The 20,653-nt window shown below is 43.3% G+C and overlaps 5 protein-coding genes across 5 annotated transcripts; all 5 read right to left on the reverse strand.

The window, feature by feature from the left end:
* Window positions 1–373: 373 nt before the first annotated feature.
* EAF01_002108 (uncharacterized protein) lies at window positions 374–2,479 on the reverse strand (the record flags this gene model as incomplete). The annotated part of the gene is made up of 2 exons (XM_038910358.1): window positions 374–1,551; window positions 1,645–2,479. 2 exons carry the CDS (start codon window positions 2,477–2,479, stop codon window positions 374–376), a joined length of 2,013 nt encoding a protein of 670 aa, XP_038773280.1.
* Window positions 2,480–3,368: 889 nt separating this feature from the next.
* Window positions 3,369–5,486, reverse strand: EAF01_002109 (uncharacterized protein; the record flags this gene model as incomplete). The annotated part of the gene is made up of 6 exons (XM_038910359.1): window positions 3,369–4,064; window positions 4,116–4,203; window positions 4,251–4,312; window positions 4,367–4,801; window positions 4,944–4,980; window positions 5,032–5,486. 6 exons carry the CDS (start codon window positions 5,484–5,486, stop codon window positions 3,369–3,371), a joined length of 1,773 nt encoding a protein of 590 aa, XP_038773281.1.
* A 1,925-nt stretch (window positions 5,487–7,411) lies between these two features.
* On the reverse strand, window positions 7,412–8,328 carry EAF01_002110 (uncharacterized protein; the record flags this gene model as incomplete). Its single annotated transcript, XM_038910360.1, has 3 exons — window positions 7,412–7,657; window positions 7,715–7,885; window positions 7,960–8,328. The coding sequence occupies 3 exons, from the start codon at window positions 8,326–8,328 to the stop codon at window positions 7,412–7,414; spliced, it is 786 nt and encodes a 261-aa protein (XP_038773282.1).
* A 2,838-nt stretch (window positions 8,329–11,166) lies between these two features.
* EAF01_002111 (DNA-directed RNA polymerase II subunit RPB1) lies at window positions 11,167–16,515 on the reverse strand (the record flags this gene model as incomplete). The annotated part of the gene is made up of 3 exons (XM_038910361.1): window positions 11,167–11,191; window positions 11,244–16,093; window positions 16,159–16,515. 3 exons carry the CDS (start codon window positions 16,513–16,515, stop codon window positions 11,167–11,169), a joined length of 5,232 nt encoding a protein of 1,743 aa, XP_038773283.1.
* Window positions 16,516–18,049: 1,534 nt separating this feature from the next.
* EAF01_002112 (uncharacterized protein) lies at window positions 18,050–20,512 on the reverse strand. The gene is made up of 3 exons (XM_038910362.1): window positions 19,941–20,512; window positions 18,776–19,623; window positions 18,050–18,712 (listed from the first exon to the last, which is right to left on the reverse strand). Exons 1-3 carry the CDS (start codon window positions 20,330–20,332, stop codon window positions 18,279–18,281), a joined length of 1,674 nt encoding a protein of 557 aa, XP_038773284.1. The 5' UTR covers window positions 20,333–20,512; the 3' UTR covers window positions 18,050–18,278.
* Window positions 20,513–20,653: the final 141 nt, after the last annotated feature.

Consider the following 20,653-nt stretch of genomic DNA (forward strand, 5'->3'; position numbering starts at 1 on the left):
ATTGCTTGGATCAAGTATTCGAAAGCCTCTTCTCGCCATCCTCTCCATACTTTTCCAAAGATTGTTCAGTGTAAATATCTCCTTGAAATGCTGTTTTTTCAACAATGCGTGTTCACAAGATAAGAATAATGAGCAGCAACAACAGTTTATGGATTACAAATGTTTGTCTAAATTCATCATCATTATATCATATCTGCTCTATCTATTAAGTACGTCTAATATTCCTATATGGCCTCTATATCTCTCCCCCTAACACTATATTCACGCTGTCCAAACACTCCAAATTCCCCAACGCACAAAATTCAAATTCAAATCCAAAATTCAAATCCAAACCCCATATTCCCTGAAAAGTCCATTCTTCCCCCCCCAATTCCTAATGCGTCGCAGCAAAACGGCTCCACCCCCTCACTTTCTCCCCATAAACATAAAACAAATACGGCACCGGCACCATCACCGCGCTTATCCCCCCCAGCACCGTCAGCGTCCACTGCACGCCCAGATTCTCATAGAACGGAATTCCCACCTCCACCATTCCCCCCGCCGCCACATATCTCACAAGCGTCAAACTCGCCAATGCAGACGCCGCGTACATTTCATACGAATCAATGATATACTGATACGTACTTATGAAGATACACAGAATCCCGAATCCGAAAAAGAGCAAAGCGACCAGACCAGACCATGGAGAAATCGAAGGATAATTCGTCCACCCCATCCAGAAAAGCGAGATCGGTATAAACGGCGCTCCGAACATCGCAAACCAGAGTCTTTTTTCCGGGGGCAATTTCGCTTTCTCTCCATGAATCGCGCGGAGAGCTTCTAGATCCCTTTTCGCCCAGTGATGAATCAGCGGAACGAGACAGGTCGCGAAACACAGTCCGATCGCAATACCCAGGAATGCGAGTCCGGTGAGCCCTTCGCTGAAATTATACGTTTCCCCAAAAATATACGTGTATCCGTCGAGGAAAGTGAAGAGGATAATGTATACGACGGTGAGATAGAGAGCGAAGAGCATCACGATGGGTTCGCGTGTGATGAGAAGACAGGGTCGATATAAGGCTTTGAGTAATCGCGTTTGGAATGGGTCGGCGCGGATTTCAACTTCGGCTACGTAGCGCGAATCGCCGGTGATGCGACGCAGATGAGCGGCTTTCCATTTGAGGAGAATGGGGGCGAAGGTTTCGGGTTGGAAAAGTGTGATGAGGAGGAGGATGGCTCCGGAAAGTATCAACGTAATCCATTCGCACCATCTCCAGCTCACGAGTGAAGATTGTCCGATGAAGCCTCCGACGATGGGGCCGAAGATGGGGCCCATGAAAGCGGCGTTGGCGAAGACAGGAAAGGCATACACGCGCTCCATGGGAGACCAGAGATCGGAGATGGAACCTCCGGCGCAGGTGAGGGGGGTGGAACCGAAAAACCCGGCGAGGAATCGGAAGATGAGTTGGGTGGTGAGGTTGGGGGCGAGTGCGGAAGCCATGATCCAGATCATGTAGATGAAGAGGGTGGATATGTAGACGGGGTTTCTGCCGATGGTTTCGGATATTGGTCCTAGAGTATGTATTAGCATAAATGTTCCAAAAAACGCATATAGCTATGTAAGTCATAGATCAAGAAAACCATATAAACAAAATGAAAGCTCACCAGCAAACAAAGCCCCCAATCCAAATCCCACAAGAAACAGTCCCGTCGCCAACGATTCCGCCACCTCACTCACCCCAAAGTCCTCCGCCGCCTGCGTCAACGCCGCGCTATCAATCGACGATGCAAACCCGACTGTAAATCCAATCGATGCAATCATGATGGTGCAGAACCCTCGACGCATTAGCGACCAATTATGCGGATTCATCTGATCTTTGGAGCCTTCATATCCGACTACGAAAACCGTTTCTCTCTCACCTTGTTTTTCATTCCCCGCATCATTCGCGTGGGGCGTTTTTTGCAATTTAGATTTCGATTTGGATTTTGATGCAGTCCGCGTCCTCGTTAATTGTTCAGATAATTCTCGTACTTCGATTCCCGTCAATATATATACCAGTCGTGTTCCAAAACTGCGCGTTGTGTGGGCCGTCGCTCGAGTAGCCATCCGATCAAGGGTTTCTGATCTCGCGTTTCCATTTTCATCATCTTGTTCTTCTTCTTGTTCTACATCATCTCTCTCTTTACCTTGATTTTCTTCAGTGTAAGAATCTAGTGAAGGGGTATTTGATATCCCTCTCTCTACTTTCTCAATATCGTGCGTATGAAGCTCCGAAGCTGGGGATCCTGTATTATCAGAGGAGGAGGAGGAGGAAGAAGAAGAAGAGCGAAACCCTCCAGACACATCCCTTCCATTCACATTCACATCCAAATCCAAATTCAAATTCCCAGATTGCACATCTTTATTCCCCCTCTCCAGCGCCTCAGCCCTCAATCTATCCCTCTCGAATTGCGCTTCGGTTAACCTCCCAAAACGTTTATGAGTCAAATACGACTGCATACTGAAAACTTCCTCGTATGCTACGTACGTATCAGAAATTCTTGATAGAATTTCTCGAATTTTCCCTTCGAAAATTCAAGGGTGGAAAATAGGTTTATATATAAAACACAGAAGAACTCATACACCTACCTACCTACTAATTAATATAATACAAACCCACATCGGAGAAAAACATTCAAGACAAATCTACAGACCCCATAAGAACGACTCATAGTGGAACCTCTAAACAGCATAGCTTCGTAATCGCACTGCACACAAGCCATAATAAATGCTAACCCAACCCAACCTTACAGCTGAAAACCAGAATCGATGATAAACGATTTTCTATCAACTATGAGTCGGACTCCGGTGGAGTATTTTCTTTTTTCCCCTGCAGATTGATAGTGGATATTGCGGAAGGCGATAGTGTTATGACGCAGATGACAAAGGGTGGACGATTATTATTGGGTCTGTTGATAGAAAGTGCGCGAGAAATCTTGTGGCGAGGAGGGCCGAGAGCGGGGCGAACGGGGGGAGTGACCGGGAAAGCTTGTAAAATCATAATCGGATATAACTCCGAAAATGAAGTTTCTTATTCTTTTAAAGATATTTTGTAGGCCGATAGAATGACTCGAGAATCGAGAGTAAATGATACTTGACATCGATCTAGACCACATGTCAATCTAGCTGAGAAAGCTAGTTCAAACTATGGATAGGTAGCCAAATAGTAAGGGAAGCCCACGTGAATCAAGTCACTTAGTATTCTGCCATCTGCCTGGTATTATTAAAATGTCCTCCCAACTCCTATTATACCTAAAAGTGTCCAATTTCAGTCGCCTCAGATACCCTCCATAGACAATACCACCAAGTACATCAAATCCCATCTATATGTATAAATGCCATAGGCAAATCAGCTACCGCTAGTCTGCTTGCCACTTCCTAGCGCAGAAGTAAATTGTCCAAATTCCTGACCATCAAAAATCCTTAAATATTCCGCCGCATTTCTCCATCTAGTCTGAAATCTTCTTAAACAATTTCTGATAGTCTCCAATGCCTCCTGAGATTGTGGGTTACGGCTTTCTCTCCATTCCCACATGTAATGCTGGCCTGCTGCCCACAAAGAATCCATCATCAATGGACTGACTTTATCAAGATCGGCTTGTGTTTGTGCGTGAGTATTGACACTCTCGGAAAATTGAACAACGCTAGCTGAGAAATCTTTTAGACCTTTGATGGCTTGATTGATCATGGCAGCTTTTTCGGAGGAAGTTCCTGCACCGCACACCTTGCCTGCGAGACAGGCATAGGGGCCAAGAAGAGCAATGATTGCGCTGTAAATAATGGCTAGTGGGGTTGCTAACATGAGATAATCTCTAGAAATCATTGCCTCTTCATTGACTTCGCGAGCGAGAACAGAACAATTATCGAGAAGTTGACATGCAATATCAAAACGGGCTGTCTCTGATGGAATTTGCTCAGTGTAATGGTGACGAAGAACATTTCCCAGAAGCACAGATCCTTGACAAAGTCGAGCAAAGGGTGTTACAGACTCGGTGAGCAAAGTAGACACATGCTTCTGGATGGTTTGAGTCATATCACCGCTATCCTAGATACCAGTCAGTTCAGAGATATCGGATGTTTTAATTTGAAAACTCACCCACGCAACATCGTCTACAGGTAAGGGGTCATCTTCTTTTGGTTCTTGGGTAGTTAATCGGTGATTTTTGCTCCCAATGGAGACCATTCTATGCCATGTAAGTTTTGTAGTTCAAAATTGTGGTGAAAGTCTCACCTATCAAGTATAAGAACACCCCACCATGTTCGATATCGCTCTTCTTGCTCGGTCCAGGTATCCTGAATATCGGTTCCAATTAGAAATGTAAGATGGAAAGGAGAGATGCTGCTTACAACAGGGCCAACCAATGAAGGAGAGGTATCAAAATCGTTGATACCTAATAAAACGGCATAACGAGAGCACCAACCAGCAGACATCCAAGCAGCAGGATATATTGCTTGTCCATACTCATAAAGAGTAATTAGGATGCTAGCTTGTAACAATATCAACGATACCATTCCAGAAGCTTCTAGTAATGCAAGAAAACGCTTTGCAGCGATGTACATCGGATTTTGACCACATCCTTGACCATCTACTGGTTTGGATGTGATGAGTTTCATACAGAGAAATAGCAAAACTAAGTCTGCATTACTATCCCGGGCGGGAGTAGTCAGAGTTCGTTCTAATCTCTTATGAGAGATTATCGGAAGGCAGTGATGAATAGTTCCAAAGTATTCTAAGATGACAGCAGGTATAGCTGCTCCACTTGCCAACATTTGATTGACTTCCTATTCAGTGATTATTAGCAGGTTTCAAGGTTGATGGGTTTGCATACAATGGTGATCGAGTGTAGTAAGTTTATGCACTCCAGGAAAGGAGTTCACTCTTCTAACGGGCTGTCAAAATATATAAACAAGACGTAACACTTACTGTTGGTGGGTTAACCGAAGGTCTGGGGATAGTTAAACTGAAGTCTGGTCAGCAACGTCAAATTGACTATTAGAGATCTTATTCTTGCCCTTCATTCCTGAAGATTTCGTTATCCAGAACAGCCATGACAGGAAACTTATTGTGTACATTATTAAACGGGCTTTCTTGTGGATCTACATATGCAGGCATTTGAGATTGCATATATTCAGAGCCGTTGTTAGGCATGGAACCATAAGGCGCATGCATATTTCCACCATTAACTTTGGCTTCAAGTTCAACCAACTTCATGCGTAAAGCATTGATATCCTCGGCTGTAGGAGCAGGAGTTTGTTCAGTATAATCACAGTGTCGTTGCATTCGAGAGCAAAGGCCACAATGTGGAAGCACTTTATCGCACTTTCTTTTTTGTTTCTTGCACGTTACGCATGCCTGCAGTGCTTTCGGCTGCACAGGCTCTGGAGACGCAAAACTCATGCCATTCGGTCCATTCGGTCCCATGGATCCATGAATCGGTCCTTGAATCGGTCTATTCGGATGATCCATCTTCGGTCAAATCGCCCAGACGGCTCTAGAGAAAGCTACTAGGGAGGTAACCTACTTTGTTTGTTGCGGCCGCATAAATTTCAACCCCGCTTGATTAAGGCAATGAAACCGGATTTTGACTGTTTACTACACAAATTAGCATTTCTTGATTGAAAAGGTCCGGATATGATTGAATGGATTCACTTGATAAATTCTTTGCTTGTTTGCAATGATTATCTGGTCAATTTCTTTGATGGTAAAAGTCTGAACACAAAAGTGTGAAATTGGTTGATTAAGAAGAAGAAGCGGTGTTGTCGGCCGCAGTTTGATGTCTTGGAAGCTCGGACCATCGTAGAATGGTTGCTATGTCGGGTAAACCCCGGAAAATTGAGTGTAAGTAACCACCATCCAATATCAAACTGATGAATTCATAATATTGCTTCGCCGCTTTGAAGATGGCACAAACAGTGGACATGAAAGAGGCTGCTGTATCATCGAATTACTTTGTCTTTTGGAATCAAATGGAAAGCACTGCAAGGTTACTTGCTGTATTATAGTGACTTTCATTCTCAATGGTTTTCCAGCTTATCACTTACTACATTCCCAAGAAGACATATGGTTAAGCCAGGACATCATTCGTCGAATCATCTAGTTCTTGATTACTATTACTATTACATGTTTCATATTGTCATGCGATACTTGAAGTTCTGGTGCCAAATCACGGATTCATCATAGTTCCTGGGAGGATTCCGTACAGGATTGGGAAACCAAGAAGCAGTTGAAGCAGGCATGAACTCATTCATTTTGTTCCATCAACATGAGTGCATTCCTAAGCAAACTCTAGTATACTAAACCACTTGCCACTCGGGTTCCGCAATAACAAGCCTGGTAAGTTCCAATACATCAACATGGCAATACCAACAGATAGAAGCAAGCCATTGCCATACTAACTCATGTATCAATACTTCTTTGAACTGGGACTCTGCTACATATATGGAAAATAGAGACTCTTTCATTCTCATCGACAACTTGCTCATTTACACAAATATGGAAAACCATCGTTCAATTCACAACGTCGATAAGACCATCTACATCAAACTTGACTGAGTTTACCAAGACAATATGGTCTAATCTTCATTCAACGGTAGAATCTCCACAGAACATCTGAAATAATCAAATTAGACAGGCAAACCCGATTTCTCAATCAAGCTCGAGCATCTACCAAATACAATGAGAGAACGGAACAGAGCAGAACGCGGTTAGTCTGAAAAGATGTTCTGATATGGCATTTTATAGTAGGCAGGTATGCGTGGTGATACATAGGAGGTAGCATTTTTTTATATCCCGATACAGTATATGCATTTTCCTTTGGCTTCCGGCTCTAGAGTGAGGGACAGGAGGTTGCTTAATTTACTGCTAAGTTGCAGTCATTTGTTATCCTACGTCAAAAGCGAGACTTTGATACTATCTCCTGTTCATATTCAAACGTGGTCGAGAATTCCGTGCTACTTGAAGTTTCTAAGGCAATTCTTCCTAGTGGGTCAAAAAGTAAAAGACAATAGTGATTTTGCATTTCAGTGTTATTAGAAACTTTGACATATCCCCGCTTTTCTTATTTTCCTTCTATGGTAACGCTCAAGAATATGTGTGCTTCCATAGAATCTTGACATGAAAGGTGAAGCCACCATAATCCTAAATAGTCCATTTTTAACATGAAGTCCTTGATGTATCTTCTATCACCAGAAGCATCTAATAGCAAAAGAATCACATCGATTTAATTGTTACCAGGTAGCCCCAAGGTGCAAGTGGTATCAAGTAGTAATGGTAGCTCAAGTGATCCGATTCCCCATTTTCTTAACCCTAACCCCACCAAATCCTAACCGCAGTAAAGCAGAAATGACCCCAGATAATCTCAACCTCATAACCCAACTCCGCGCATTCAGAACTTAATACCGCTCCGGCGATTCAGGCGAAGCAGTCAAATCATAATGATCCACCGTTCTCTGTCTCTTATTCGATGGCGTTCTCTCCGGACCCATCGGTCTCTCTCTACTCGGTGTAGTCATCAATCTCGTAGGACTAGATGGTAACATCGTACGAGCCGAGGAGAAACTGTGAGGAGCTGTTGTTCGTATTGGTGTTTGAAGAGCCAACGTGCCAGCTACTTCGTCAAGAGTTCGCTCTTTTGAATCCTGATCGATGTTAGTTTTGAATTTTGTTTGACAATGGGAGAGGGAGGGAAAGCATACAACAGATCTCTTGATCTCCCAAAATAGGTTCAAGAGTGTTCTTTCTTGATCTGCAAACACTGCTGTCCGCTTTTTCTTCGCTTCCGAGTCTTGATTTCCGAGAGCTGCAGTGACTTTTTGTTTCTTTTGCTTGAGTTTTAGTTGGAACGTCGATAGTTGTTTGTTATGCCACTATCAAGGAATGAAAAGTCAGTCACCACTTTCATTAGGCAGTTCAAAAGATTAGATATGAAAAAGCAACCCACATCTTCCATCTGCCCTGGCCAGTCTTCTGGAATCGGCATCGTCTTATCCAGACTCTCAATCCTACTCTGCAATCCCAAAGCCAAGTCTCCGACGAATTTGGCTATATCAGTATCATATCCATCACATTCTTTCTGAAATCTTTTCTGTAAATTGTGAGTGAATTGTCGAGCATCGTTATCATTCGCCTCGTACATTTGGGTAAGTTGGTTTGCGATAGCGGCTAGACTGGGTCCAAGTGGTTCATTCTCAATGTGTGCGAGAAAGTCGGACATATTGGAGTGGATATCGACGGGAGTTTGAAGGGCTAGTTCCCAGGCCTTAAGTTTGCGCCCACCTATTCCTTTGGCGGTTGTTGGTGCCGTGGACATTCTTATATTTGGAGACTATTGTTGTTATTGTGGTAGTCGTATTGGAGTCGCCGGTGGTAAATAGTAGATAACTTTTGATCTCGAGAGGTTTCACTAGGCGATCCTAGAAAAGGGGGGATTGTCTCGCGAGTAATTGCGAAGTAACAACCCGCAAGGCAAAACACGGTCTCCAGATATTTTGCAGGAATTGTCTGAAGCTTTCATGAATATCGTAATCAATAAGATAGATATGACTCGAAACCAATCCAAACTCTGAAAAACAACACTTAGACTCAGAGGAGTAAAATAATTCTAGAGGGAAGTGATCTTAAATACTCTTTCGAAAACCTTGATATTTTAATGAAGAAGAAAAAAAGTGAAAGAAATTCGGCCCTCGAAAATCAACTCCTATATATGTAAAATTAACACAAATAGTGAATTGATAATTTGCTCAAAACACGTGTTGTAGACGATCTTGCAGTGAAATAAAGAGTGAATACGCGATTGTAAATTGGGTAGCGTAGAGCTTGGCTGAGAAGACAAGGTGAAGTTTTGTATTGGATTTTATGGAGGGTACTTATTGTGGGATGTGGAATCATTATTTTGATGAAGGGAGGGGTGAGTGAACAGAGTTATATAGAAGTGGTATGTTGAAATTTGAGAGAGTTGGTTACGGTTGATGGGATGGATGGTGATGAGATGGTGCTAGGTACTTAGGAGGTAGTTAATGCCTTTGTGCTTGTGACGGAAGACTCGAGACTCGAGATAGGAGAGAGTTGTCCGTGTGGTTTATCTTTAGCTGTGACAGGTCTGGGGAGTTCTGGAAAATATAAGGAGATTTCCTGATGCTGATGGAGTGGCTGTACTTGAGTTTGAGCTGAATGTGAGAATACCTAGATGAACCGAATAATGTCATTGTGATAGCTGCTCAGTGATATATTGCTGGTTGAGATTGTTGCAGGAAGTTCTAAAACTAGGTATGTGACTTCTCGATGGTAAAGAATGCAGCTCAAATACGTATGTATTTTCATGTCGCTGTTGATACAAAATATGCTGTTGTGGGTTAGCACTACTTATCTACTTCTATCCGGTAATAGGAATGAAGGCAAATAGAAAACTCCTAAACTAATGAACACCCCTTATGCCAAAACCAATCCTATAAACCAACGCCCTCAACCCTCCACAAATCTTCAATGTAATACCGCACCTGGCACAAAACTCTACATGCCATTAGGGTAGCGAATACTATGCGCATCCTAATCATCAATATCAATCACGAAATCCGATCTCTCGTTTCCTAATGAAGCTAATTAGTAAGTATACTCGCTTGTGAATCATCGAGTCGCCTCAATGGACCTCCCGCGGTTGAAAACATTTCTATTGTTTTAATATGTGCTGTATATGATGAATGAGGACATCATCCGTTCTGAACGGTATTCTGTGGCATCTGGGACAGAATAATAGCTGTGCTCCTAATAAATTCTTCTCGTTGGTGCTATGTTTTCATTTAGAAGAGGCGGTGCTCGTTCAACTACCCTTCTATACCCCGTAATCAAGTTCTCCCGCCCATAAGTAGTGTCTTCTTTGAATTTCTGTATTTATCGATCTGGGAAATACTAAACCTAGACTCTTTACCCTGACCTGACCTCCATTTCTGTTCTTCCTAACTCAACCACAAGTTTTCTCCCCAATATCAACATACCTATTCTTCAAGCAGAATGATAGACTTCCCAGCCAATAATTCGGGTAATAAGCAAAGGTCCTGCAAACTCAAGGTCCCTCAGTATATATCCATGCTAGAGCTAGTCGAAGATCGTCGTCTCTTTTAGCAGTAGATGCTCCCCGTAGGTTATGTATATACATACATATCTCCCCTAAAGAAGCTACACCTTCCAACCACCTTCTAACAACCAACAACCAACAACCACCACACCTCACACCTCCAAACCCCTCTACTCCCCATCCACCACCTTCCACCCATCTATAACCTCACCATCACTACCGCCCTCCCCATACACACATCAAACTTCACAATGAGTCAAGTAAAATACCTACTCTAATTTCTGAGTCACAACTCCCAAACGTTGCATCTCACTTACGCTCCATGAGCACGAGAACATCTCAACGAGAATCATGCTTTGTTATCATCACCATCTCATTAAATCCGGAAGCATTGCACGCGCATTCAAAATGATTGAATGTACATAAATCGGAATCGACGCGAACACCAATTCAATTGAGTATTCTACCTTTTATCTTCACTACCCAACTTCTATCAAAAAACACTTATTATATGAGGAATCAGAACATAGTGTTTAAACAATACATCATAGCTCACTTATTCATCACAACCCACTCAATCACAAAACATGAATATCACATCCAGGAATCATACACATAAAGACATGAAGTTTACAATATCAATTGATTTGTTCATAAATGCATTCAAGACATCTAAGATCATCTTATCTCATCCATTCCTTTGTTTATCTCAATCCATTCTTCATTCTTCATTCACCCATTCTCATCTTCTTTTCCATCAAAGCCCTTCCATGCTCAAAAATTTCATTTCATGTTCAAATATCCCATGCGTGCGTGCATTCACCACCCCATCCTGGAAGTTTTAGCCATAATACAATTTTGGGTGGCTGCAAAAAGAATCTAAAGCAAAATTCAGGTACTAGGCTTTAAAAGAAAGACTTCCCATGAACGCCATGGCAGGAATGTGAAAAGACCCCAAATGCTAATGAACAAATCTTCAGCTTGAAAATTATGAGCAGATAGACCCAGAACTCCCGAAAACCATATGCATATTCTTTTTTTAGGTAATGTTGATACATCAAAGAAGGAAAAGGAAAATCAGTTGTTTCCACCACGAGGAGATCTATATTATATTAGCACTTAGTATTGATTCGAATGATATTGGTTCGACTTACGATGGAGAAAAGTGGGGAGAGGTAGGAGAGTAAGAAGGACTGGTTGGAGAATATTTTGGAGAAGTGCTGTTGCCTTGATGTTGAGGTGAAGACGGGCTCCAATTTGGAGAGGTTGGAGAGTATACAGGACTGGTTGGCGAAAGACCTGAGCCTGGAGATACTTTATTTGCAGCATAATTTGGACTGGTAGGGCTGTAGTTTGGAGATGTCGGAGAATAGGAGGGGGAGGTTGGACTGTACGAAGGACTAGTTGGCGATCCATGGATGTTAGGAGAGGTTGGCGAGTAGTTTGGTGACGTGGGACTATACGAAGGCGAAGTCGGAGACACGAAACTTGGACTGGTAGGGCTATAAGCAGGAGATGTTGGCGTAAACGCAGGGCTAACGGGTGAGAAGCGAGGCGAAACAGCATATCCAGGGCTTGCACCACCTCCCATCATTGGCGAAGTTGGACTGTAACCTGGACTGGAAGGAGAAAAGTTTGGCGAGGATGGAGATGCGTTGAAAGGACTGGTTGGGGAATAACCACCACCTGGGCTTCTAGAACCAGCTGCATAAGGACTCATGCCACCACCAAAGCCACCATACTCGGTAGCAAAGCCGCTTGGTGTATCAGAACCAGCACTTTGAATAGGTGAGAATTGAGCACCATAGTCGGGGGTACCGAGATAGCCACCCTCATTGAGTGGAGATTGACCATCGTAAGGAGTTGCAGCACCACCTTCACTGCCTTTAACAGGGATTCCTGCCATGAGACCCATTCGGCTGTTGTCAGAGATAACAGTTTCAAGCATCTTTGGATCGAGCAACACATCCATCTCTCCAGTTCCCATAGGAGCAAGCTGACCAAGCATAACGTTTTCAGAAATACCACGGCAGTCGTCCAATTCACCTACTGCAGCGGCTTCGAGCAAAATCTCAACAGTCTCTTCGAAAGAACATCTCATCAAAGCTCCTGTGTCTGCGCGATTGATACCGTGACGAGTGATAGCCATCAAGTGACCACGCGAAGTCATAATGTCAGTGAGAAGGGCAAGATGGCGATGATTGACATAAGAACCATCGAAAGCCAACACCATGGTCAATTCACGCATCAAAGCGGATCTGGCAGCCTCAATACCGAAGACCTCGAAAACCTGGATGAAATGATTGGAATAGGTTCGTCGAGGATCAACTCCTGGTACAATCAAGACGTCTTTCAACGAAGTTCCACTGGTATCAAGGTACCATTCTTCACAGTCCTTGTCCTCTCTGCTTGCAACCAATCTACCATCTGGCTTCTCGAAGAGCTTGACATCTTTATTCAAGAAAGCTCTGTCGATACCTAGAACACCACGAAGAGTCAAAGTATCAAGAATGTGTGCCTCAAGACGCTTAAGCATGATATCTTCTTCGATGTCATCATCATCGTACTTAGAATCGCTTTGCTTAATCATTCTAATACGAATAACCTGCTGCTCGGCATTGTTGTCACTGAAGATGACAGCCAAATCCTTGGGGTAATTTTCCTTGATCTTGATAGCAACATCATCGACCTTCAATCCCTTATCCAACATCTTTTGACGATCGAGAATGAGACGAAGGAGCCATCTGGACTGGTTATCTGGAGAATCGTGATGCTCTTCAGGAATGATGAAGTAAGACTCAACCATGTCAACATCGTCCTCGATGGTAGTAGATTGAATGTCGGGGTCGTGGTAGATCTCGGTAGCATAAGTAACGGAGCGTAAGGTAGTATGCTCAACAGCACTACGCAATAACTTGGCAGTTTCTTGATTGGCATTAGCACCGTCTTGATAAACAATCATGGACGGTGTCTTGATGTTTGGAGCGATGTTCAAAATTTCCTTGAGACGTGGGACACCAAGAGTGACGTTCTTAGACGAAATACCAGTGAAATGGAAGGTATTCAAAGTCATTTGTGTGGCTGGTTCACCAATAGACTGTGCAGCAAGCACACCAACCATCTCACCGGGGTTGACCAAAGCTCTAGTGAAACGACTCTCAAGTTCACCAAGGATGTGTTCAAACGCAAGCTTGTTGAGATGCATACCGAGTGCAATGCGTTTATAAGCAAGACGAGATCTGAATTGAGCCTTGATGAAGATTGTCGCATTATATTGAGCTTCAACGGAAAGTTCATCAGTACCACGAACGATGATCATGCGATCAAGTAACTGTTGAACTCTTGGAATGACATCTCTAGGGTGCAAGTCACTGCGCTTTCCATCATCTGTCTTGAACAATCTCTTTGCGCTGTCAATAATTCGAATGATGTTCAATGGAAGTTGGAAGTGGTCGTCATCCTTCTCCTTGGTTCGGGAGTGTACAAAGTCTCTGAGGAGTTTTCTGTCCTCTTCAAGAGCAGCAAACTCTGTATCAAGCAGTTGCTGAGTCTCAAGATCACCGTAGAGTTCGTTCGCATGCTCCAAGACATCGGTTGAGATGCGCTCAGACATAACTTCAAGTTTGAAGAGATCATTGAATGCCTTGTTGCTGATGTTGATATGATCCATCTTTTGGTTCTCGAAAATGACACCGTCGAGACCATCCTCACCATAGACGAATTGAACAATATCACCGAGCGAGTTACGGACAGTACCGTCATATTTAGCCATGACATCCTCAAGAGCTTTGACAAGACGACGTTGGATGTATCCAGTCTCAGCAGTCTTGACTGCGGTATCGATCAAACCTTCACGACCAGCCATGGCGTGAAAGAAGAACTCCGTTGGAGTGAGACCTCTCAAATATGAATTCTCAACAAAACCTCTCGATTCTGGCGAATAATCGTCCTTGGTGAAATGCGGAAGAGTACGATACTTGAAACCGAAAGGAATACGTTTACCTTCGACAGATTGTTGTCCTACAAGGGCAGACATCTGAGAGATATTGATAGTGGAACCCTTGGAACCAGAGCGGGCCATTTGTACAGCATTGTTGATATCCAACAAACCATCCTCAGTCTTTGTACCAGCTGTGTTACGAGCCTCATTCAAAGCTTTGGAAACTTGAGATTCGAAGGTTTCACGAACGTTCATACCTGGAAGGGATTCAAGTTCGTTACTGGTAGCCTTCTCGACAAGCTCTGTGACTTCAGCCTTCTGTTTGGCAATAGCCTTTTCGATTTGTTCGATTGTCTCCTTGTTGGGAATCGTATCACCAATACCGATACTGAAACCATTGTGAAGAAGCCAATAATTGATGACTCGCTGACAACCGTTGAAGAAAGCCATTGCAGCATCTGGACCCTGCTCGTTAAAAACAATGTGGACAATACCGTTTCCAGAAGCTCCGACGTTCTTCTTAGCCATCAGACCGTACATAAGCTGTCCCTCTTGGATCAAACAACCGTCATCGTTCAATGGCGCATGCAGATGTTCTTTGTCCTTGCTGGCGTTGTAGGAGTTCACGATCTTAGGAATGATCAAACTGACAATTTGCTTTCCAGTCCATCTAGGACGTGGCTTGAGAATAGCTGGCTGAGGAATGACACCGTCCCAATCTGGAACCCACAACAAAATGTTCATCAAATGTTCTTTTGTAATGAAAACATCTCTTCTGCAGATCTTGTAAACACCAGCAAGTGTATCTTGAACAATACCCATGAGAGGACCGTTTCTCTGAGGCGAAACAATGTTCAGTGGTACCATACAGAGGTTCATGACTTCGGCACGAGTTTCGTAAGTTTGGGGAACGTGCAAGTTCATTTCATCTCCATCGAAATCTGCGTTATATGGTGAAGTAACAGACAAGTTGAGACGGAAAGTGGAGTAAGGCATGACTCGAACTCTGTGACCCATCATAGACTCCTTGTGCAAGGATGGTTGACGATTGAAGATAATGAAGTCACCATCAACAATATGTCTCTCAACTTTCCAACCATACTCAAGTGAGATTGCACCCGCGCGTTTGTGATGGCGAAGATCAATACGCGTACCATCAGATCTGATGACATATTTTGCACCAGGGTGCTCATCTGGACCATTCTTGACGAGCTGATGTAATTTATCGATATTCAATGGTGTAACGGTCTCCGGATATGTCAAGATTCTGGCAATACTGCGAGGAACTCCAACCTCATCAAGAGAAAGATTGGGATCACCAGTAATGACAGTACGAGCAGAAAAGTCGACACGCTTTCCCATCAAATTTCCACGGAGACGACCTTCCTTACCCTTGAGACGAGCACGAATGGACTTGACAGGTCTACCTGATTTTTGCAGAGCGGGTGGTTGACCGGCAATATCGTTGTCCATGTAAGTTGCGACGTGATATTGTAACAAGGTTTCAAAATCCTGTAGAATGTGCTGAGGCGAACCTTCCTGTTGTGCTTGGCGGACATTACCATTGGCACGAATGATATCACCCAATTTGTAAGTCAAATCGTCCTCTCCTCGCATACCTTGACCAGTACCATCCATGGAAATACTGGGTCGAACGGGAGGTGGTGGTACTGGAAGAACAGTGATGATCATCCATTCAGGACGAGCATAATCTGCGTTCAACCCGACATCCTGAATTTCAGCAGTAGTCATGCTGCGAAAGACGTTCAGAGCCATTTCCGGAGTAATTTGTCTCTTATCAGGTTGTACTGCCTCTCCATCTTCATCCTTAGGTGCCTTCCATGTACCCCACAGAGCCAGAGCAGTGTGACGAACTTCGGGCTGAATGTTACCACATCCTCCATGCGATTTCTTTGCAGCTTCTTTTGGATCTCCGTTGAACTCTTCCTCGTTCATCTGTACATCACTATCACAAACCATCTTGACCTTGCAGAGCTTCCATATGGCCTCGAATCTGCGCTTGGGATCACGAATAGAGACAGCTGCCTTGTAAGCTGGATTGCTCTGATATTTTGATGTTAGCATCAAGGCACATGAAACAAACCACCTCAAGTAGGTAGCAAACTAACCCTGTCTAGTTTAACTTTACCACAGTTGTGGCAGACCATTTCCAAAAGCTTCTTTGTCTTTTTCAAGAAACCAGGATGGTAAACAGGTTTGGCCAATTCGATATGACCAAAATGACCAGGACATTCCGACATATTTTGATCACAAGTAGCACACTTAAATTGTCTATCGATGGATCCGAGTCGGGGATCATTGAGACCTTGCTCTCTCGGCTTCATCTTACTTTCATCCATGGTCTCAGGGTACAAAATATGACAGACACTCATATTTTTGATCTCTTCAGGAGAGAAGAGACCAAATTGTATCTCCTGAATAGTTCGCAAAGGCGCATCTGAATGCGCAAAATTAAGGTTCGCCATACTGACGGTTGTTGATATTTATTAAGAAATTGTTGTAAAGGTTGAAGGTCAAAAAGTAAGTGTGGCAAGGAGCGGTATAAATAGAGATCAACTACTGTACCAAACGTTGCGACGCGATTTTATCTCGGAAATATAGTCTCGGTAAGTTCGCAGAAGGAGCCGTATTGAAAAACAAGCAAGTCTATGTGCAAAATGGATAGGATGTTGATATTGCGATCTGGGAGGGAGAGGCCAGGCCTTCGGCCTGAAGGACAATTTTCGATTTATCCGACCGAACGACTCGATCGAACTGGTGATACTGTCAATAAAAGAGTGTATACAGTTTCTTCCTCTTTAGAAAGACCAGCAATGAGGAATCCACGTCTTTTGGTGCGATTCCACGAATTGTCGTAATGTTGTTGATGGTGGTGGACGGGGTTCGTGAGGAGGAGGTTCCTTTGATCTGTCGCGAAAGAAAGCTGATTGATGAGGCTCCCGGATAGCGGATTAACTTAATACAGTTAGTCAACGAATGTATTATTGTGAGCCAATCATATCCGAGATGTGGCTGATGATTTTGTTTCGAACATTCAAAGGAGAGGAAATCTACATCCTGAGAAGGCTCAAAGAAATGTAAATATTGTTCTTTGATGAACTATTTACTGTCAATGGATCAATTCTAAGCAACTCACACTGGCCTTAACTTTAACTATAAGCTAGTGCGGTATCTATCTAGGTACACTTGAAACTCATACTTAAAATGGCATATATATGGCTAGAAGGGTGGTTTATTAAAGGGATAAATAGATATTAAATAAGTATTATTTCTTTCTTCAACGGAATCTCAACCACTAGTCCTACTGAAGTGTTTGTGATTCTTTACTATGTACCCAATAAGTAATCTATCCTTAGATGTGTTTTCACCTTCACAGTCTAATCACTGATCATGATTAGACCTTTGCTTCGGATCTCGTCTCTCCTTTTACTCGAGTCACCCCTCGGATTAGTTCATCCTGCCAACCTCATCTACCTACACCCAGGATCGAAGATTCATGGTTAAGTCTTTTAGATTATTACTATTCAAACAGTATTGCACTCAATAGTTCTTCAGCAAAAACCTTAGTTGTCTAGGTAGTTAGTAGAAGCTTTGAAAAGTTTGAGCTTCAAGTTGAAGATTCTTTCAATGTATTGCCTGCATGATGCAAAATGTCGTTGATTGCTATACAAGCTGTGATGGACAATTCAATGAAAATAAAGCAATCACTCTGATATTGTTTGATGTTATATTGCATCTGCCTGCCACAAATATCATTTAGATTTGACGTGATATGGATGGCTCAGAAATTGAGATTTCTGAGCCGAATCTAGTCAAAAAGTACATTCACCAGGACATTCACTACTGTGAGGTAAAATGCAATTAGCTCACCCTCAAAGTAGCTTTTTGGGCGACTGACCAGACATCTTCATTACCAGATACAGTCTAGATATTTGTCACTTATGGATACAGTATGATTATATATTCTCTCACTTGTTACTTCTCTATGGCAGGCTCAAGCTCAAAAGAAAAACAGTCTATAATTCATTATCATGATAAACAAGTTCCTATAACCAGAACTTCGTTGCACTAATTTCGTTCACAATGTACCTTTCCTATTTGCTTTGTTCAATTGACCACCTGTTACCTTTTCCAATCCATGCATCCACCCACCCATCCACCCAGCCATGGATCTGTTATGCCCATCATTCCATGTCACCATAGCACCTCCATTTTCCCTCACCAATCTCTACCTCATAGTAACAATCTCCTCCGCACTCGTTGGATGAATGGCCACACAAGCATCAAAATCTCTCTTCCTAGCCCCCATCTTAACTGCCACTGCAAATCCCTGCAACATCTCTCCAACCCCAAGTCCTATCAAATGCAATCCCACAATCTTCTCTTCCTCGCCCTCGCAGATGATTTTAAACTCGGTCGGTATATCTTTCTTCTCTTCCGGTGGAAAGAAATCATAGAACATAGCTGCGAACTTCGTGTGATAAATTTTGAGGTTGCCAGCCCCGTATTTCTGTAGAGCTTCTGGTTCTGTAAGACCGATAGTACCGACTTCAGGGTGCGCAAAAATGACGGTTGGGATGAGCGAGTAGGAGAGTGCGGATTGGGAAAATTGGGAGGGCCCGAAGAGTCGGTTGGAGAGCTGTCGACCAGCTGCTATGGCGACTTTTGACACGTTAGACACTTTTACATTTCATTGCATCCACGCATGAAAAAAGAGATACATACCAGGTGTAAGTTCCATCTGACCCGTCACATCTCCCAAACCGTAAATCCCCTCCACATTTGTGTTCTGAAATTCATCCACCCGAATATACCCCTTCTCATCCGTCAGTACCCCTACAGCCCCTAAATCCAATCCCTCCGTCTCTGGACTTCTCCCCACTGCCCAAAGCACCTCATTAACCACCAATCCATTCCCATCATCCCCATCCCACCTCAAATTCAACACCTTCTCCTCACTCTTCTTCTTCCCACTCCACATCTCCACTCTCGCAAACCCCTTATATCCTCTATGAATGATAACCCCCGCTTCCTCATACGTCCTCGTCATCGTCTCCGAAACCATCGGATCGAATTTCCGCAATATCTTCTCTCCACGTATAAACAAATGAACTTCAATCCCTCCAATGGCATTCAACATTCCCGCCATCTCAACTGCTATATATCCTGCTCCCACCACCGCAATTTTCTTGGGCAATTCCTCAAGTCCAAAGAATCCATCACTAGTGATACCAAAATGGGCACCAGGAATCTTCGGCACAATAGGTTTGCCACCAGTGGCTACACAGATATGTTTAGATTTGAACGTTTCAACACCACTTCCATCTTCCAATTCCACAGTAATGGTTTTTGAAGCGACGAATTTGGCGGCCCCACGAACGAGAGTTATTCCCTCGCGTGCCCAGTTAGTTTCGTAACCACGGTTTAAACTAGCGATTTTGGCATCGCGTTTGGCTTTGACAGCGGCGTAGTTGAAGGGAATGTTGGAAGGAGTTTCATAGCCGTAGTGTTGACTAGCGCGTAGGGCTTCAGCCATGGAAGAGAAATTCCAAGTGTGTCTTTTGGGGATACAGCTGTGTTGTTATCAGTACTTGTAGAATATGAGTTGTGGTTCTAAGTACATGAACAGAATATATCTTGAAAAGGTATGAAGAAGCGTTTCCTGTTCAAATTGAGTAGAATAAAGAAAATACTCGGATATCCAAGAAACCAAGCAAACTCTACTAGATGTGAAAATTATTATCGATTTAATCTTGATTTTACATGAGATAATGTCGATGCAAAATCTCAAGTCACTTGACTCAACTTGCTCCAAATCTTCGTAAATAAGACCCATGAAATTACATTCCAACTTGCTCAAACACAAGAAAAGGTCCCTCAAAAAACTCACCCAACATTAACACAAGTCCCACCACTTTTCCCCTCCTCCACCAACAAAACCTTCTTCCCCCACCCCCCTTTTTCCCTAGGTCCCGCCGCTCTCCTCGCGGTCCCACTTCCACCACTTCCGCCCCCAATCACAATATAATCAAATTCCTTCGCCTCCTCCTTCCCCATAGTTGCCAAACCCGATACTTTCCTCGACAATCCCGCTCTCGAAATCGGAAGTGCCGATTTAGCAACCGCTGAAATAGCCGATAACGTCGTGGCGGATTCTGAACTTGATGATTGTATACCAGTACCAGAACTATACGTATTTGTAGAAACGGCTATGAGATTCGTGGGGGGTACAAGAGATGTTGTTTTTATTGAGAGAAGAGGAGGAGCGGGTTTTGATAACATGGTGAAAAGGGGTTCTTTATCACGTTCTTTAAGTGAATTCAGAGTGAGGGGTAAATCCCTGGATGCAGCCACCTTTTAGGTAAAGATTTGATAGGAATGTAAGACGGGTGAACAAAACTGCGGTGTGGTTGGAGGATCAGAATTGAAGAGGTTGTGTGTAAGCGATGGGCAGGATTCGAGGCGTTTTTTATACAGCCAAAGAGTTTCGTGCTGTTTCGAAGAACTAGAAACAGGAGATTCATGTCTTGTATAAATACTTTATGCAAGAATTGTGAGATAAGATAACGAAGGGAAGTGCTGGTTGAGTTTATTGCTAGATTA

Source organism: Botrytis porri, assembly GCF_014898465.1.
Source record: "Botrytis porri strain MUCL 3234 chromosome Unknown BPOR_003, whole genome shotgun sequence".
NCBI classification, from domain to species: Eukaryota; Fungi; Ascomycota; class Leotiomycetes; order Helotiales; family Sclerotiniaceae; genus Botrytis; species Botrytis porri.

Bases quoted from the DNA above. Each gene is read 5' to 3' on its own strand.
- EAF01_002112 (XM_038910362.1), bottom strand. From the start codon at position 20,332: ATGTTATCAAAACCCGCTCCTCCTCTTCTCTCAATAAAAACAACATCT. The intron at 19,624-19,940 runs GTGAGTTTTTTG...ATAACAACACAG, and splicing joins GGGACTTGTGTTAATGTTGG to CTGTATCCCCAAAAGACACA. The intron at 18,713-18,775 runs GTATGTATCTCT...ACGTGTCAAAAG, and splicing joins TCAGATGGAACTTACACCTG to TCGCCATAGCAGCTGGTCGA.